General features: G+C 42.8%; 1 protein-coding gene across 2 annotated transcripts in view; it reads right to left on the minus strand.

The window, feature by feature from the left end:
- ctc1 (CTS telomere maintenance complex component 1) overlaps positions 1-17,328 on the minus strand; it is a 49,166-nt gene extending 31,838 nt beyond the window's left edge. For both annotated transcript variants that reach the window (XM_079579791.1, XM_079579790.1), the window contains exons 1-9: positions 17,157-17,328; positions 16,594-16,678; positions 14,696-14,771; positions 12,289-12,502; positions 11,959-12,173; positions 7,952-8,105; positions 4,985-5,150; positions 4,728-4,882; positions 1,565-1,687 (exon numbers count right to left, since the gene is read on the minus strand). In XM_079579791.1, the coding sequence (XP_079435917.1) occupies positions 1,565-1,687; positions 4,728-4,882; positions 4,985-5,150; positions 7,952-8,105; positions 11,959-12,173; positions 12,289-12,502; positions 14,696-14,771; positions 16,594-16,678; positions 17,157-17,207 (1,239 nt within the window). In that variant the 5' untranslated portion in view covers positions 17,208-17,328. The remainder of the gene's footprint in view (positions 1-1,564; positions 1,688-4,727; positions 4,883-4,984; positions 5,151-7,951; positions 8,106-11,958; positions 12,174-12,288; positions 12,503-14,695; positions 14,772-16,593; positions 16,679-17,156) is intronic.
- Positions 17,329-17,392: the final 64 nt, after the last annotated feature.

The raw sequence follows: 17,392 nt of genomic DNA on the forward strand, positions 1-17,392 counted from the left end.
CTTGTGTGAATAATATAGCAAATTGTGATGAATAACTTCTGATTTCTGCTTCTCAACAGCTCGTAATGAGATGTTAAACCTACAGTACAATCCAGCATCACGGCTCAGTGGAACAGGTCTGAGACAAAAAGTCTCCTCCAAAGAAAGGACGACAAGGATGAGAGAAGAAAGTGAAGTTCTTTAGGCCATGCGGGTCACAGACTCTCCAGGCGTCTGGTCCTGGAGCTTTAATCTGTTGTACTTCTGTTGTATTCAGTGGTTTCGCTCGGGATAATTTCTCTCCTTCATTTTAAAGGACAGGGTTGAAAAAAATGCGTCATGAGCAATTTTTATCCTTCATGAATTAATCTCTCATAAGCGTTTTAAATAAATGTTTATATATATATATATAGGCTGCATGTTATTTCTGTTAGTAAAAATGTGAGATTGCAGGATAAATGGAGCTAAACTGAACCTGATCTGAACAGTCTTGGTACATTTTGCAGCAGAAATGTGCATAAACTCGTGCGTAAAAGTCTGAGAGGAGACGACTTTCAGAGTCTCCTGCTCATCAACATCAGGGCTCAGATTACGCTCATACAAATGTAAAGCGGAGCTTATTATTTGGATTTTTTCAATTTTAACGGAATGTAAGAGACGGTGGGTGAACGGGACAATGTTTACCAGTTCATCACTGCACTACGGGCCGTTACCACATGGGGGGGAAAGAGAGAGAGAGAGACATAGATGAGCTCGTCCTGAGACTTACGTGAGAAGAGCGGCTTCACATGGGAAGGATATTATTTAACCACGTTTGCATCGTGGTTTTCTTCCCCGTGTTGTTGTTAGGAAAGTTAGCGAGCGAGGCAGTGATACAACTGGAGAGAGACGGACGGCCTTTGAAATTTTCCGTCAAAGTAAAAAATATTCCGTGAATGACGGAGAATTTTTGGTTAATGTAATATTATTACATTGATCTGATATTATGATCACATTATCGGCCTCCAGGTCGACCGGATCAGCCACAAACGTAAAATCCAAACCAAAAAGTGACAAAGACTTTCCTTTTTTGATTCTACTCATTCCAAGCTTTTCAAATCAGGTTCAGATCCACTGACCCAGAGGCAGGAAGTACTGGGTTACTTTACTCAAGTACATGTACTTCAGTAACTGTTTGAAGAAATTGTACTTCTTAGAGTAGCTTTATCAAACAGTACTTTTTACTTCTACTTGAGTAAAGTTTATGAATTCTGTTACTTACTCGAGTCAAAATAATTGTTCTTCCACTGTGAGTAAATGTGTTTCATTTTGATCTATAAAGTAGATGTTCATCTTGTGCACCTTATTCTTCAGTATTTAGTTTCTCTGTATTATCTGCCATTTTATAGCAATATTCCTTGTAAATATCACGATTTCCACAAGATGTTTTGTTTTCAATGATGCCATGAGTTGTGTGAAACAAATCAGACTTTTTCACTCACAGTACTCGAGTAACTCTTTCTCCAAGTTCTTTTTTACTTTTACATGAGTAATTACTTTAGTCACTACTGAGTTGTGTAACTCTGGAGTAAATGTCTTCACTCACCTGAACCACGTCTCCAGGTCTGAGGTCTCTGCTCGGCGGCGGCTGATTGGCCAGACACAGCCCCACCTTCCTGTCAATCACGTAGAGCCCCGCCCCTCGGCTCAGGACCTGCGTCACCGCCCCCTGGAGCAGTGGCAGAGTGGTTAGACATGTGCCCTGTGCGTCTCAGCTTTAGAATCCACGTATTTACAGTATTTAAGACCTTCATACATTTAGAAAAGAGATGCACCGATACAGCTTTTTTGCTTCAAACACTGATACTGGGGCTTGAGTATCGGCCGATGTCCCATATTAACCGATACCAATAGACTTTATTAAAAGTGGCTGCTGTGAGTGAAAAAGTGAATGTTCCACTTTTCTCCAGTGTGAGATCAAAGTCAAAATCACAAAACAAATCAATGATCAGTTATCATCTATTAATAAACGAATGGAAAAACATTTAACAGTGGATTTTCGACATTATCCTCAGGACAGGTTGTTTAATTAATGTAAACTCACATAAAATGTCTGATTATTAACTTGTGTTTTACACATGTCAGTTATTCTTTATCATAAACTAACACAGAGGCTGATTTTATTTCATTAGGCGACTTTAGATATTTCTATCATAGTTTCTGAGAAATAGCTCCAACTAGCTTTGCATGCGGTTCTTGTTTTAGTCAAACAATGCCTTTTAGTTTCAATTGATTTATTGGCAAAAATGTTTTCCACCCATAGACCGTTCAAAAGAATAGACTCCTCCTCCTCCCTGTTTGCCATCGTGGGCGGGGCCTCAGTCACCTGCTGCGAGGGGGAAATCATGGTGGATTTACAGACTCCTCTTCCCCTACTCTGACGGAGCATGTTTCTAAAAAGGGCATAAGGGCGGGATCTTCACTGTAGACTCGCGTAGTTCAGTCGTAGTCACACCATTAGCTCTAATGCTAACGGCCTGTCAATCAAAGCCCTCATGAGTAGAGATAAAACCGGCCTGGTTTCTTTAATTGTAACTAACCCAGTGTTATCATAGGAGGACGCTTTAAACATGTCTAAAGTGCAATGCTTTCTAATGGGTGACTAGCGGCTATATGGAGGTACTACAGCAATGTAGTAATGTAGTGTGGTCGTCACAAAGTAGAGCAGCCAACGGCCATTGACTCCACCTAAATAAAGTAACATCTATAATCTCTGGTTGTTTGTCTTTAACTTATTAGTTTGTTATTTCTCTGTGGCTTTGTTTCAATAAACTTCTGTCCAAAGATCCAGAGTTAAATCTTGTTTCAATGATGGGAGAGAGTGACCACTGGGTAAAGCCTTCTCCAGCACATCTCAGACCCTCAAAGGCCAATCTATCTCACGCTCCCTGATCCACTCTTTCACAAGGCAAGCCCCATGAAACCTGGACCTGGCCATTTTTAGTGACGGGCGATAAGATTGGGCGACGTTCACCCTAATTGGTCGTAACCTCGTACCTCCTGCACCGCCTCTTTCTCTCCTCTCTATGTCCTTTGTGAAATCCATGCGCGCTCAGCTAGCTAGTTTAGTTTTCGTACGAAGCAAAGCGAGACCACGCGGTGTTAAAGTGAAGCTTATTAGAGAGAGAGAGAGAGCCCCGCGCGTCAAATAGAGCAGCGCAGCGTCTTTACTTTGATATTACGGCTAACACATCATGGCTTCTGGCAGGTACTGACACTAGCGTGTATATTAGTTATATTTGTGATTTAATTTACAGTGCAATCCCGGCAAAGGTTTGAAGGTTTACAAGGCCCACAGAAGACCAGTGCGTGTTTCTGACAGGAGGGGGCGTGGCATCACGATGGTTGCTCTCCATCGTGATGTTGCTCATCCATCACGATGGACGATGACATCGTACATCGGCACAACCCTAACGGGCGAGTGAAGGCTTGCAACACTTTGAGGCTTTCCTAACAAAAAAGTGTCGTAGGCTTCGAAGTCTGGGCCATTTCATTCTTTTTGAACACTGACCTCTTGTGGACAAACTTTATTATCGTGACTTCTCATAAACACAACTGAGGCTCCAACACAATCATGTGGAAGAGAAGTTTCAAACAGACGTGTGGAGGTTTTCTTATATGCCTGATATTGAGGTTTGAATGATCACATCAATCATAGGCCAATAAATAAGTCATTGTCTTTGTAACGTGGGTCTGTGGGCGGAGCTCCAGTGGGCGGAGCTCCAGTGGGCGGAGCTCCAGTGGGCGGAGCTCCAGTGGGCGGAGCTCCAGTGGGCGGAGCTCCAGTGGGCGGAGCTCCAGTGGGCGGAGCTCCAGTGGGCGGGGCCTCAGTCACCTGCGACTGCTGCTCAAAGGCAGGACACCAATACGATCTTTTTACTTCAGTCAGAGCTAATTTTGGCACTATTTGCTGTAGATGGCGCTCCTCACGTTTCCCTCGCCTGATCAGCTCCACGTCTGCTTTAGAATCTGTTCAAAAGCAGGACTTTGTAAAGAATGAGAAAATACAAAATGTATTCTGGCTCACAGTCACTTTCGCCACCTGAACGCGGTTAAATGGGAAATGGGTGAAATACAGCACATTCATTTATCTATGACTGATGACTTACATCACTATATAAACTTGTTTAGCTCCTGGCCGCTAAAGGCAGCTCAGTGAGACGCTCTGATGAGCCGCTTTGAGACACGATTCCTCACAGAATGAAGCAGGTTATGAGACAGTCACGTGACCAGGAGTTACTGAAAGAGGCTCCGACGCAGTGTTTCAAAGCATCTGCTTCAGGAAGAGAGATACAAGCTCCGGAGCTCTGAGTTTTGGGCTTGTAATTTTGGATTATGCCCGTGCCATCAGGGAAGAATAAATCCATGGATGGAATAACCAGGTCATTCAGCTGAGCTCATTCTTAAGGTCAGAGTGTTGCTGAATAGGAGGCTCTAACCTCAGAGCTCAGTTAGATCTGGGGGACTTGTTTTGGTCAGAGTGTATTACTTTGACTACAATAATACTTAACTATTTTCATGAATGAGATTAACACTGATATACAGATATTGTGCCATGTTTCCACTATCTTATATATTTGGTCTTTTCATAATTCCTTTGTTCATGTGTTCTATACTTTTCCATAATGTTTGCTTTGTGTATATTTCTCCCGTCTTTACTGGCATCAGCACCAGCTCTACTTTAACAGGTCATTCAGAGAGAACTTTACCTGGTAACTGATGACAGAGGTGCCCCTCAGCTCTGATTGGTCCTCGCCCATGGCCTCGGCCTCTGATTGGTCCATGGTCTCTGCCTCTTCGAAGTGGAGCTGTGATTGGTCAGTCTGCTGAACGCCAGGCTTTGATTGGCCGGTGTGATCGGGCTCTGATGGGACAGTCTGAACGACAGGCTCTGATTGGTCGGTGTGATCGGGCTCTGATGGGACAGTCTGAACGACAGGCTCTGATTGGTCGGTGTTAGCGGCACCGGGCTCTGATAGGACAGTCTGAACGACGGTGAGCTCTGATTGGTCGGTGGCGCTCAGGACGCTGTTCCCGCTCCAGCTCCGTAACGTGCACGCCCGCAGCTCGGTCACGTGCACGCTCATGCCCACGTGCACGACCCTGCTCCACCACAGTCTGCAGCTGCCGTCCTGGAGAGAGAGAGAGAGAGTGACATCATCTGCATACGTCCTGGAGAGAGAGAGTGACATCATCTGCATACGTCCTGGAGAGAGAGAGTGACATCATCTGCATACGTCCTGGAGGAGAGAGTGACATCATCTGCATACGTCCTGGAGGAGAGAGAGCTGTTGTCTTACTTTCCCGTAGAAAAGAGTCATTAACTGCTTATAAACGATGTTTTGCACATTTATTACAACTTGATGCTCCTGCTTTATGATCAATGACAAAACTTATACTTAAACGTACTTGGATATTTGTTACTATAAACATAGAATTCTCTGGCAGTAACAGACAATATTACAGTAGGAAAGGTATGGGTATATTAGTATATACTAGGGCCTGAACCACTGATTTTTAGAAGTCGACTTTATAGTCAAGAAAGTCGACTAGTTGTGTGATGACATCATCATATTAACAACGGAGGAATGACGCCTAATTAACAAGTACAATATGTTGTATTTTCTGAGTTAATATACAACAGGGTCACCAGCCTTATTTCAGCTGAGGGCGACTTTAACAGCATTAAGTTGTTCGAGGGCGACCAGTTAAAAACAAATCCTAAAGACTTAAACATTCACTGTTCACTTTAGGATATTGACCCCATATTATATTAAAATAGCTTTATTTTTAACTCATACCGAGTCACAAGAACCGAAATAACTGTAATTTAAGAATTAGATTCAAGAAAATGAAGTGTTTTACACTTTAGAAAAAGTCCAAAGGGCTACTGGACATGCCCCAAAGGGCCCCTGGGGGCCCGCGGGCACCACGTTGGTGACCCCTGATATACAATATAGTGGCTTATTATCATTCCCTAGGTTTTAACTTAATTTTTAAGCAACACTCAGTGTTTACCTACGCCTCCACAAACAAACAGATCCACGTCCTCTCCCCTTCTCTCTCCTCCTCTCTCCCCTCCTCTCCTCCTCCTCTCCTCCTCTCGTCCTCTCCCCTCCTGGCCTCATCTGTACTCCTTCGTACTGTAGGATCATCCTCCTTGTAAATCCAAGGTCTGAAGTAAACGAGAGTGTTTGCTCGTAGTTGACTCCACGTGAATAAGTCCGTGAGAGAGAAAAGTTTAAATCCTGCACGGTGTCGGGCCGTGATGCAGGTGATTACGTGGGTGAAACTCTTTATAAACACTAAAAAGTGAACGCTAACCGGTAAAAACAACTAGCCACTGGTCTGCTATGGTGTAACGCTGTTAATTGTCCCACCGAAACACAGAAAAGGGGTTCCGCCTTGACATTAATGCTGAAATTAGGCAGAGGGAGAGATAAACACAGGACTAGTCGACTCTGTAAAAATGAGGTCGACTCTTACGCGGAAGTCGACTCGTCTGCTCATGCCCTTGTATAGACGAGTGTAATATAATTAGAATTGAACTGAACTTCATTGTCCCTCATGGGTACGTTTGTTCTGGGCACAGAGTGTAGATGCAGCTGAAAACATGTCAGACACAGACAGACATAAACACTTACTGCAAATTGATCATAAAAATGTGACTTGGACAATGCAATAAATAAAAACAATTAAAAAAACAATAATCCAACCGACCACAGGCGGACAGGTAAAACACATGAGCGGAGTCAGCTCTGAACATCACTTCTGATTCTCCTGAATAAACCAAAGCAGTTTGTCATCAAGCTGAACACCCGAGGACTGAACTAATGAAACTTCACTCATTTCTTCAATTTGAAATAAATGAAATTCAAAATTTAAAAGGGGCTGGAAGCAAGTTCGCCATTTTATACTCACTACTGCCACCTCTGGCCATATATGTAACTGCACCTTCTATATTAAGCTCGTGCATGACGGCAATTCGGGCCGAAGTGATACATTTTTGAGTGACCGTACAGGATTTTAGAGGCAGTTGTGGTGAACAGGTCTGAACTCATTCTACACATTAGGACATGGCTGGAACATGTAGGTGGAGGAAAATACTTAATTTTAACATTTTTAAACTCCTTATAGTCCCTTTAAAGACAAATCTAAAGAAAACCAATGAATGTAAATGGGTTTTTCTGTTTTGAGCAGTATTATAGTGTCAAACATCTTTAGTTCACACTTGTTGGTTAGAAAATGCTGTATTGATCTGAATCCCATAGTTTCACTTCCTAATTCGGCTCCTCTTCGCTGTGTAGCCGTTTTAAATTACAGTATTTTCCGTACTATAAGTCGCACCAGCCAAAAAATGCAGAAAATAGCATATATAAGTGGCTCCGGAGTATAAGGCACATTAGCCTTGGCAACAACCTGGGCCTGGAGGAGTAACTGCACCTTAGACCAGCCTCTCCCGGCAGCAGGTTGTGAACTCGTTCCTCCAGCTGTGGCCAAGGAGCTTATAGATTGAAGAGTAACCTCCGCTTGTCACCAGTCCCTCATTAGTTTCCGGTTGTCAGTGGTACAGTAAGTAAGTGCTTTATTTGTCATTGTACAACCTTACAGGAGTAGCAGGTACTGGTACACGAGCCTAAAGCGCCATCTAGTGGCTGTCGGTGTGAAAATAACAAACCTGAAATGTTGTATTTTGATATACAAGTCGCACGCCCAGCCAAACTATGAAAAAAGTGCAACTTATAGTCCATAAAATACGGTTAGAGCTGTGGTGAGTGTTTTTCCTCTGCGATGAGAGTATGAAGCTTATCCTGAGCGAGCGAGGTGAGGAAATGATCAGAACGACTTTGGAACATGGCAAAAAGATCTGAAAGGGCCATTTTGCACCACCTTTAAATACATAAAACATGTTTCATAGACACACAGCACAGACCTTTATGACCACGTGGACCTCGCTGCTGCTCTGCCTCAGGGACAAGATGAAGAATGTGGTCCCACCGATGTCCAGCAGGGGGCAGACCGCAGACACCACGCCCTTCACGGAGACACGCCCACCTCTGAGGCCACTCCCAGCTGAGCCACGCCCCCTGAGAAGAAAAGGCAACATTATACAGACTACTGCAGACGTTATGATTATTAGACAAACGTGATCAAAAATGTCAAGTTGTTATTTACTCGCTAAATAAATCTAACTCTAACCTTTTCCAAACCATTTATCTGACCTTAACTAGGGCTGAACTAATCGATTAATCGACGACTAAACGATTATTGAAATAGTCGACAACTATTTTAATAATCGATTAATTGTTTTCTGGTTCACACAGATTAAAATGGAGCAGAAATGACATAAAATGTAGTATTTTTGATGAAATCCTACTTTGTTTATATAGTTCGGGTCTGTGTACATTTTGTTCATTGTAAATTTCATGAATAGAGCCTCCAACAAACATGTCCCTTTAGTTCACTCCATCAACACATCCTCAAGCAGCGCCACTTAAGCTATTTGTGATTAAAAAAAATAGAAAAATTCAATTTTCCTACAACATTCACAGCCAATCGATAACTTGATTAATCGTAAAAATAATCGATAGATTAATCGATGTTTTCCTAATACGTTTTCTACACTTAAAAGTATTTTCCAGCTCCTGGCCCAAACTAGGGATGGGCGATACCACATTTTTTGGAATCAATACGATACCGATACTTTTGGGGTCATTTTTGTCTATACCGATACCGATACCGATACTGGTCATTTCATATGTGTGAATGTATTTCAATCAACATACATCTCTAAAACTGGTTATTATACATAATTAACTGGTCAGTTAAAATGATATTACTTTAACTGGTTAATTAAACAATACTAATGTGAAATTAAATACATAAACAAAATGTTAAATTAATACTTAAATGACAAACAGAACCTAAACCAGAATGATATGCCAGGCCAGTTCAATCCTTTGCTGTTGTGACTGTTTTGGGTCAGAACAAAGAAATAAATCATCCTTTTGTGTTGATCATTGCTGCCCCTCCTCCTTTTTACATATGCAAATTAGTATCAATACTTTTTGCCCAATATTGATGCTTAAAAAATAGCCGTTTGGTATCAATATATCGATACTTTGGTATCGATCCGCCCATCCCTAGCCCTAACCTTTACCAGTTAGATATTGTCTGTATCAAACACATGTGACTGCAAAACAGGCGGGAACCATCCGACGGCATTTTAAAATCTCCAAGTCTTGGCAGATGACAATTTTTTCCACAAACAGTAAAAAATCTCTACATTTTTTTCCCCTATTCACCTGCACACTGCAGCCGCCTTAATTCAAAAACTAAACTACATCCAAAATCTCTCTGAATATGAGCTGTCTTTAACCCTGCCTCAATAGATTCATGACCAATACTGATGATTATTTATTACATTTCCCCTCATATTTTTATCAGTGATGTTCAGCCAATGTTTCAAAGTGACTTCTTCACATTTCATTTACTTATACATCCTTCATTATCTGGCCTTAACGGTCAGCGCGAGACTCGGTGCGAGGCTGAGCGCGCGAACAGCTGAATCCAGTAAAAGCCTCAAATTCAGCAGCTTTTTCACAGAATATTCCCACGATGAACACAGTCCGCGCAGATATACTAATAAAACCAAGTACTTCGCTTCAAATGCTCGTATATATTTAGTTTAGAGCCCGAAATGACTCTCAAATCCCGCACAAAGCGGAGGAGACCCCATCTACAACACTTTAGCATGTTAGCGGCTAGTTAGCTCCGCTGTTAGCTCCTCTGTTAGCCTAACGGTTCTCACTCACCGAAGGGGTTTTGTTCCCGGTGAATCCCGCGCACACGGCCCGGGTCCTCCTCTCCTCGGACTCCGGGGTTGGTCTCGGTTTAGAAAAGCTCATTTTAGTCCAAAGTTTGCGGGTTTTCTCCGGTTTCCAGCTTCAGGTTCAAAGTTTCCGTGACCGGCTGCGGCTCACGCGGACACTAGAGGCGGGAGGCGCGCGACCCGCTTCACGAGCTCAGTGCGTGTGATCGACGTTTGTATTGACCAATCACATTTAGACAATAGAAGGAAATGAGGAAAATAAATACATTTAGACATTTTTTTTGTTTGATTCGAAACTTTTGCTGAACATCACTGATCAGCCAATGTTTCAAAGTGACTTCTTCACATTTCATTTACTTATATATCCTTCATTATCTGGCCTTAACGGTCAGCGCGAGACTCGGCGCGCGAACAGCTGAATCCAGTAAAAGCCTCAAATTCAGCAGCTTTTTCACAGAATATTCCCACGATGAACACAGTCCGCGCAGATGTACTAGTTAAACAAAGTACTTTGCTTCAAATGCTCGTATATATTTAGTTTAGAGCCCGAAATGACTCACAAATCCGGCACAAAGCGGAGGAGACCCCATCTACAACACTTTAGCATGTTAGCGGCTAGTTAGCTCCGCTGTTAGCTCCTCTGTTAGCCTAACGGTTCTCACTCACCGAAGGGGTTTTGTTCCCGGTGAATCCCGCGCACACGGCCCGGGTCCTCCTCTCCTCGGACTCCGGGGTTGGTCTCGGTTTAGAAAAGCTCATTTTAGTCCAAAGTTTGCGGGTTTTCTCCGGTTTCCAGCTTCAGGTTCAAAGTTTCCGTGACCGGCTGCGGCTCACGCGGACACTAGAGGCGGGAGGCGCGCGACCCGCTTCACGAGCTCAGGGCGTTTGATCGACGTTTGTATTGACCAATCACATTTAGACAATAGAAGGAAATGAGGAAAATAAATACATTTAGACATTTTTTTTGTTTGATTCGAAACTTTTGCTGAACATCACTGATATAAATATGTGAGAGAAACGTATCGCAAGTTTTCAGTCATTTTACGTTTACATATTTTTTTTAAAGAGGACGCGTTTTATGCTAAATAATCAAGTACAGAGCCAGGTTTAACCTCTTAACCCCTTAACTCCCACCTGAACCGAGCACATTTTCTCCAGTTTGGCTTTACCCCAATCCAAAAGCTTCTGGAAAAAAGCTGTGAAAATAGCAACAAAACTGAGACGAAAACAATGATGGAAATGTGACAAAAAAGTGAGAAAACATTGACGAAAAAATGACAAAAATGTGACAAAAAAATGATAAAAATTTGATTTAAAAAAAATGACAAAAAATGACAATGTGACAAACTGGGACCCAAAAAATGACAAAAATTTGATAAAAATGTGACCAAAAAAAACAAAAAAAATTGACAAAAAATGACAAAAAAATGATTAAAAAAAATTGACGGAAAAATGGACGAAAATATGACAAAAAATGACAAAAATTTGATTAAAAAAATTTGACCAAAAAATGACAAAAATGTGACAAAAAAATTACAAAAATGTGATTAAAATTTGACCAAAAAAAAAAAAATTGACAAAAAATGACAAAAAAAATGATTAAAAAATTGACGAAAAATTTATGGAAAAATGACAAAAAAGTTACAAAAATGAGTTGAATACCCAACAAAAAAATGCTGAAAAAAAAATCTGCTGACGTGAGGAAAAAGATCCTCTCGGTTCAGGCGGGAGTTCAGAGGTTAACCTGCCTGAACCGAGCACATTTTCTCCAGTTTGGCTTTACCCAAATCTAAAAGCTTCTTCAGAAAAGCATCAAAACACAGTGACAAAAACGCAATGAAAAGGTGACAAAAAAAGCCACAAAAAAACTGCCAAAAGAGCAACAGTAAAGTGACAAGAGTGTCAAAAACATGACAAAAACGCAACAAAAGAGCGACAAAGAAATGTTGACAAAAACATTTAAAAAAAACAGTAAAGAAAGTAACAAAGTATGAAAATAACTCAAATCGGAGGTGTTTTAAGTAGTTGTATCATCAGTAGGGGTGGGAGATATTGACAAAAATCTGCGGTCGACCAGTAGGGGGCGCTCACTGCTGTTTCAGTCTCACCTGCTCCGATGCTGCAGGAGGAACGTCGCCGCCTGGTGGACGCTGAGAGCCGGCCCGAGCCCCGCCCCCTCCCGCTGCCGAGGGGCGGGGCAGAGCGGCAGGGGCGGAGCCACCAGCTCCAGCCGCCCGCGCCCCGGTGCATTGTGGGGGATGTAGTTCCAGTGCGGCAGAAACACGACCTGATCCGGACTCGCGGACCAAAGAGAGACCTGAGACTGAGAGAGAGAGAGTGACACCATCTGCAGACCCCACAACACACACACACAGACCCCACAACACACACACACACAGACACAATCTACACAAACAAACAAACAAACACATTACTACCTGACAGCTCAGCTCGCCGCTCGCGTCCGTCAGCTTCAGGTCCCGCCCCCTGCACAGACGTCCAATCAGCAGCAGCTTCACCCGAGGCAGTGGGCGGAGTCCCGGGATCTGCTCCGCCTCCCGGACCGCGGCGCGATGCTGCTCCGTCGACCAGGACAGACGACTGACGCACGGAACGCGCTGCAGCGACAACAGCGTCGCCACGGAGACGAGACTGGAACGAAAACAAGGAAATAAACAACAAATAAAAACAACAGAGACGAGACTGAGGCTGTATCTGAATGTCCACACTATCCCCTAACCCCTCATTCACTACACAGGCCACACTATATAGTCGACTATATAGTCACCGATTCTGTCGGCGATTCGGACACAAGACACGACTTTCTCCGCGCTGCGTGACGTCACGCGCTGCGGCTGCAGATGTGTTTTTTTTTTTTATTTATCTGAATTTATTTATTGTTACAAACGTTTATTTTATGAAACAGAACGACGTTTTGGCTTTTACAGGCGTTACTATCATCACAAAAAAAGCAAAAACAAAAACAAAAAAAAGTCCCCCCAGCGTGAGCTCAGAGACAAAGTCGTTCAGAGCCCGGTGTCCGAACACCAGCAGATTGAGTGACTACATCTGCTAAAAGTTCAATAAACTCCGGGAATAAAGTATTTCTGTGATAAAAACCAGACTCAGAGACAGTGGAATATTTATGGATAAATACGAGACAGATACACTTTTACTTCACATGGATTTTACGTGAATGGCTTGGATTATTCGAGGGGAAGCTGTCGGTCATTTAACAGCTCCAGCTAAAGGTTAGCAGCTAACGTTAGCATGAAGCTGTCGGTCATTTAACAGCACAAGCTAAAGGTTAGCAGCTAACGTTAGCATGAAGCTGTCGGTCATTTAACAGCTCCAGCTAAAGGTTAGCAGCTAACGTTAGCATGAAGCTGTCGGTCATTTAACAGCTCCAGCTAAAGGTTAGCAGCTAACGTTAGCATGAAGCTGTCGGTCATTTAACAGCTCCAGCTAAAGGTTAGCAGCTAACGTTAGCATGAAGCTGTCGGTCATTTAACAGCACAAGCTAAAGGTTAGCAGCTAACGTTAGCATGAAGCTGTCGGTCATTTAACAGCTCCAGCTAAAGGTTAGCAGCTAACGTTAGCATGAAGCTGTCGGTCATTTAACAGCTCCAGCTAAAGGTTAGCAGCTAACGTTAGCATGAAGCTGTCGGTCATTTAACAGCTCCAGCTAAAGGTTAGCAGCTAACGTTAGCATGAAGCTGTCGGTCATTTAACAGCACAAGCTAAAGGTTAGCAGCTAACGTTAGCATGAAGCTGTCGGTCATTTAACAGCTCCAGCTAAAGGTTAGCAGCTAACGTTAGCATGAAGCTGTCGGTCATTTAACAGCACAAGCTAAAGGTTAGCAGCTAACGTTAGCATGAAGCTGTCGGTCATTTAACAGCTCCAGCTAAAGGCTAGCAGCTAACGTTAGCATGAAGCTGTCGGTCATTTAACAGCTCAAGCTAAAGGTTAGCAGCTAACGTTAGCATGAAGCTATCGGTCATTTAACAGCTCCAGCTAAAGGTTAGCAGCTAACGTTAGCATGAAGCTATCAGTCATTTAACAGCTCCAGCTAAAGGTTAGCAGCTAACGTTAGCATGAAGCTCTCAGTCATTTAACAGCTCGAGCTAAAGGTTAGCAGCTAGCGTTAGCATCTTTTCACCGTAACCGATTATATTTAGGTCGTTTTTTCATGAGAAACACAAACACTCGACTGAAACAGCTGATTTACTTCAGTCGTGTTTAGTTCACAGACCTGTCTCTGTCAGGCTCTTCTCCCACTCTCCCAGTGCATTGTGGGAAATATTGACCCGTTTAGTGACCATCGATGCTCACTGCTTTTCCAGATGCATTGTGGGAAATTTCGAGTGCACGACTTTTTTCTCTCTGGACATTCGGACACGCCTACAACATGTGACCCCTATATAGTCACTATATAGTCACTATATAGGGAATAGTGCGGACATTCGGATACAGCCTGAATCAAAAAAGATCATCTAATAAACCTGTAGGACGAGCTCACCTAAGGCTGTGCAATTAATCGAAATTCAATTACGATTTCTACACTAAACGATTACACAATTAGCATAATCTATTTTTATTTATTTTTTTTGCTGGCAAACAGACTTGCATTATTTCACGGCGCTGGGATTATTTTCCCTTCACATTTCACGTGCCGTGGCTCATGCTTTTGTCTGACATGAAAACAAGGGCCAGCAGGTGTGAAACAGAGACCTCTCCTTAATCGAGGCAAACTTTAAATCATTTGTACTTTTATGACTGTTTTTGTTTATTAATAAATATATAAATAAAATAAAGACTTTTTAATGGAGCAGCCCCACGCTCACCTGTAGGACACGGGGAGGGAGCGGGAGGCGGAGTTCTCCTGCAGGATTCTCACCAGGTCCAGACTGAGCTCCGACACTGAGGACAAACACATGATTATCTCTGATAAACTCCAGCCCAGTGACGGACTAAACGAGGCGAGGCTCCGATACCGAGCTGTGTCTCCACTTTACACATTTCTGCCCTGAAAACAAATGATTCTAACGTGTTTGGCACAAGAGCGTCTTTAATTCTCTGTCACGTCTGTGCTGAAGTGCAGAAGCAGAGATGAGCCCGTACACATCACTGTGGGTGCAGCTTCAGAGTCAGAGGGTCAGGAGTTCGAGTCTGGAATGTTTCGTCCTTTGACTTGTTTATCCACCGATATTCCTGTCAGACTCTGTCCTTTATCTTGTTTAGACGTTTGTGTCACTGATACGTCTCTTTAAAGGAACAGGCCAGCGTTTTCCCACACTGAGATATGTTCTTACCTGAGCTGTGACGAGTTCTTTAGGACCTGTCTGATCTTCAGTCACGTAAACACAGCGCAGACGGCGTTAGCATTTAGCCTCTCCCTCTCTCCTCTATAGCTCCAAAACAGGTCAAGATAGAAGCGTTTTCCCTATTTAAATATGGTTACGTGAAGTGTTCCACTACAAAGTATAATTACACACAATTAAACATGTGGATTTTCTAAGCGGATAAAAGGGGGAACTATATTGTAAGGCGTAATAATACCAGGAGTAATGGACTTGTGTTTTTTGTCATTTTTTGTAAATTTTTTTTCATTTTTTTTGTAATTTTTTTTGTCATTTTTTGTCAATTTTTTGTCTTTTTTTTGTCATTTTTTTGTCATTTTTTTTGGTCATTTTTTGTCAATTTTTTGTCTTTTTTTTGTCTTTTTTTTGTCTTTTTTTGTCATTTTTTTGTCAATTTTTAGTCATTTTTTTGTCATTTTTTTGTCTTTTTTTTGTCAATTTTTGTCAATTTTTTGGTCATTTTTTTGTCTTTTTTTTGTCAATTTTTAGTCGTTTTTTTGTCTTTTTTTTTTGTCATTTTTTGTCAATTTTTTGTCATTTTTTGTCAATTTTTTGTCATTTTTTTTGGTCATTTTTTTGTCATTTTTTTGTCATTTTTTGTCAATTTTTGGTCATTTTTTTGTCATTTTTTGTCATTTTCTGTCAATTTTTTGTCATTTTTTGTCAATTTTTTTTGTAGTTTGGCATCCGCACAGTAAAGTGAAGATTACTGCGCGGATTTCAAACTACTCCTGGTATTATTATGTTCTTGACCTGTTTTGGAGCTATAGAGGAGAGAGGGAGAGGCTAAATGCTAACGCCGTCTGCGCTGTGTATGGAAAACACCGGCCTGTTCCTTTAATCACTCCTTTGTTTCTGTTCTCATTCTCCAGAGCAGTTTCCTCTTTCTGAACCCTCTCTCAGTCCTGACGACCCGGTTCATATTTGTGAAACAGAATCAATGAGCTCAGGAGTTTGCTTGTTTCAGGCTCACTGCTGCACTGCTTTATCACCACCAGAGGGCGCCTATGAGCCATCACTGCCCCCGCCTTACGCTGACACCGCTTTCACCCAGCTTTACCCAAATCTAAAAGACTGCCGGCCAGAGAGTCATGCCTCATTTGAAAGCTAAGACTCTTCCATCACATGTGTTTCTCTTTCGTGGCTTTTGGATGATGTTTGTTACTCGTGTTTTTGTCGCTCTTTTGCCTCTGTTTCGCTCGTAGATTTGGGTAAAGCCGAACTGGAGTGAATGTGTTTGGTTCAGGCGGGGGTTGAGAGGTTAATGAAGAAAACCAGCTGACAGGAAGTGACGTCGATAAAGGTCACGGTCGGCACGGCAACGGCTTAAAATCGTTCACCCTCATCTATGTCACTTCCTGTCCAATAAGGAAGTGCTCTACCTGAGGGGGCGGGGCCGTCCTCTGAGGGGGCGGGGCCCAGGTGTTCTCTGACGAAGTCGAACAGCTGCTGCAGCCACAGAGCCTCCTGCAACAGCACCATGTTTAGTCCGTTCTCTGGCCTCTGACTTTACACAGATACAAAGTCACAGACGGAGAAACTCAGAACCTTTAGTTCATTAAAGAGACGAGTCTGAGTCTGTTTTATAAAAGAGTGAATAAAGGGTTGACATATTTAAAAGTTATATTACTTTATATTTATGACAGAGGAGAGTCAGGCCTTCAAAATAAAACATAACAAGCTCATTTTAGTGTTGAAGCTGCACAACGCCATCATGTTTAACGCAGCTATGCTCTGATTAAGGTGACGTTTCTCATTTATTTAACATGTGATTCGAACCGGACCGGAGCCGTATGTTTCCGCACATGTCCCCGTGTCTGCGTCTGTCTCCGCGTTCACCTGCGCACGCGGGAACACTAACTTCATCACGTGAACTTTCAAAGAGGTGTCTTTTCTAAGCGGAGTTCGGCTGGACTCAAAATGGCGCCGGTGTGGGTGCTTTTACCGCGTCACTGGAGCCTTTCACCCGCTCCAGGAACCGCCTCCGCTCGGCCATCAGCGCCGCGCGGCTCCCGAGCCCCGGACAGACCCGCTTCAGAGCCTTTTAGTCCCGGTTTAGTCCCGGTTTAGTCCCGGTTTAGCTCCTGATGAGACTCCCGCTAAATCCGCTTCAAAACACAGCGCTACTTCCGGGTCAGGAACAGAGACGCCAACACCGCCCTCTGCTGGAGACTCCGTGTA

Source organism: Gobius niger, assembly GCF_951799975.1.
Source record: "Gobius niger genome assembly, chromosome: 21".
Taxonomy (NCBI): Eukaryota; Metazoa; Chordata; class Actinopteri; order Gobiiformes; family Gobiidae; genus Gobius; species Gobius niger.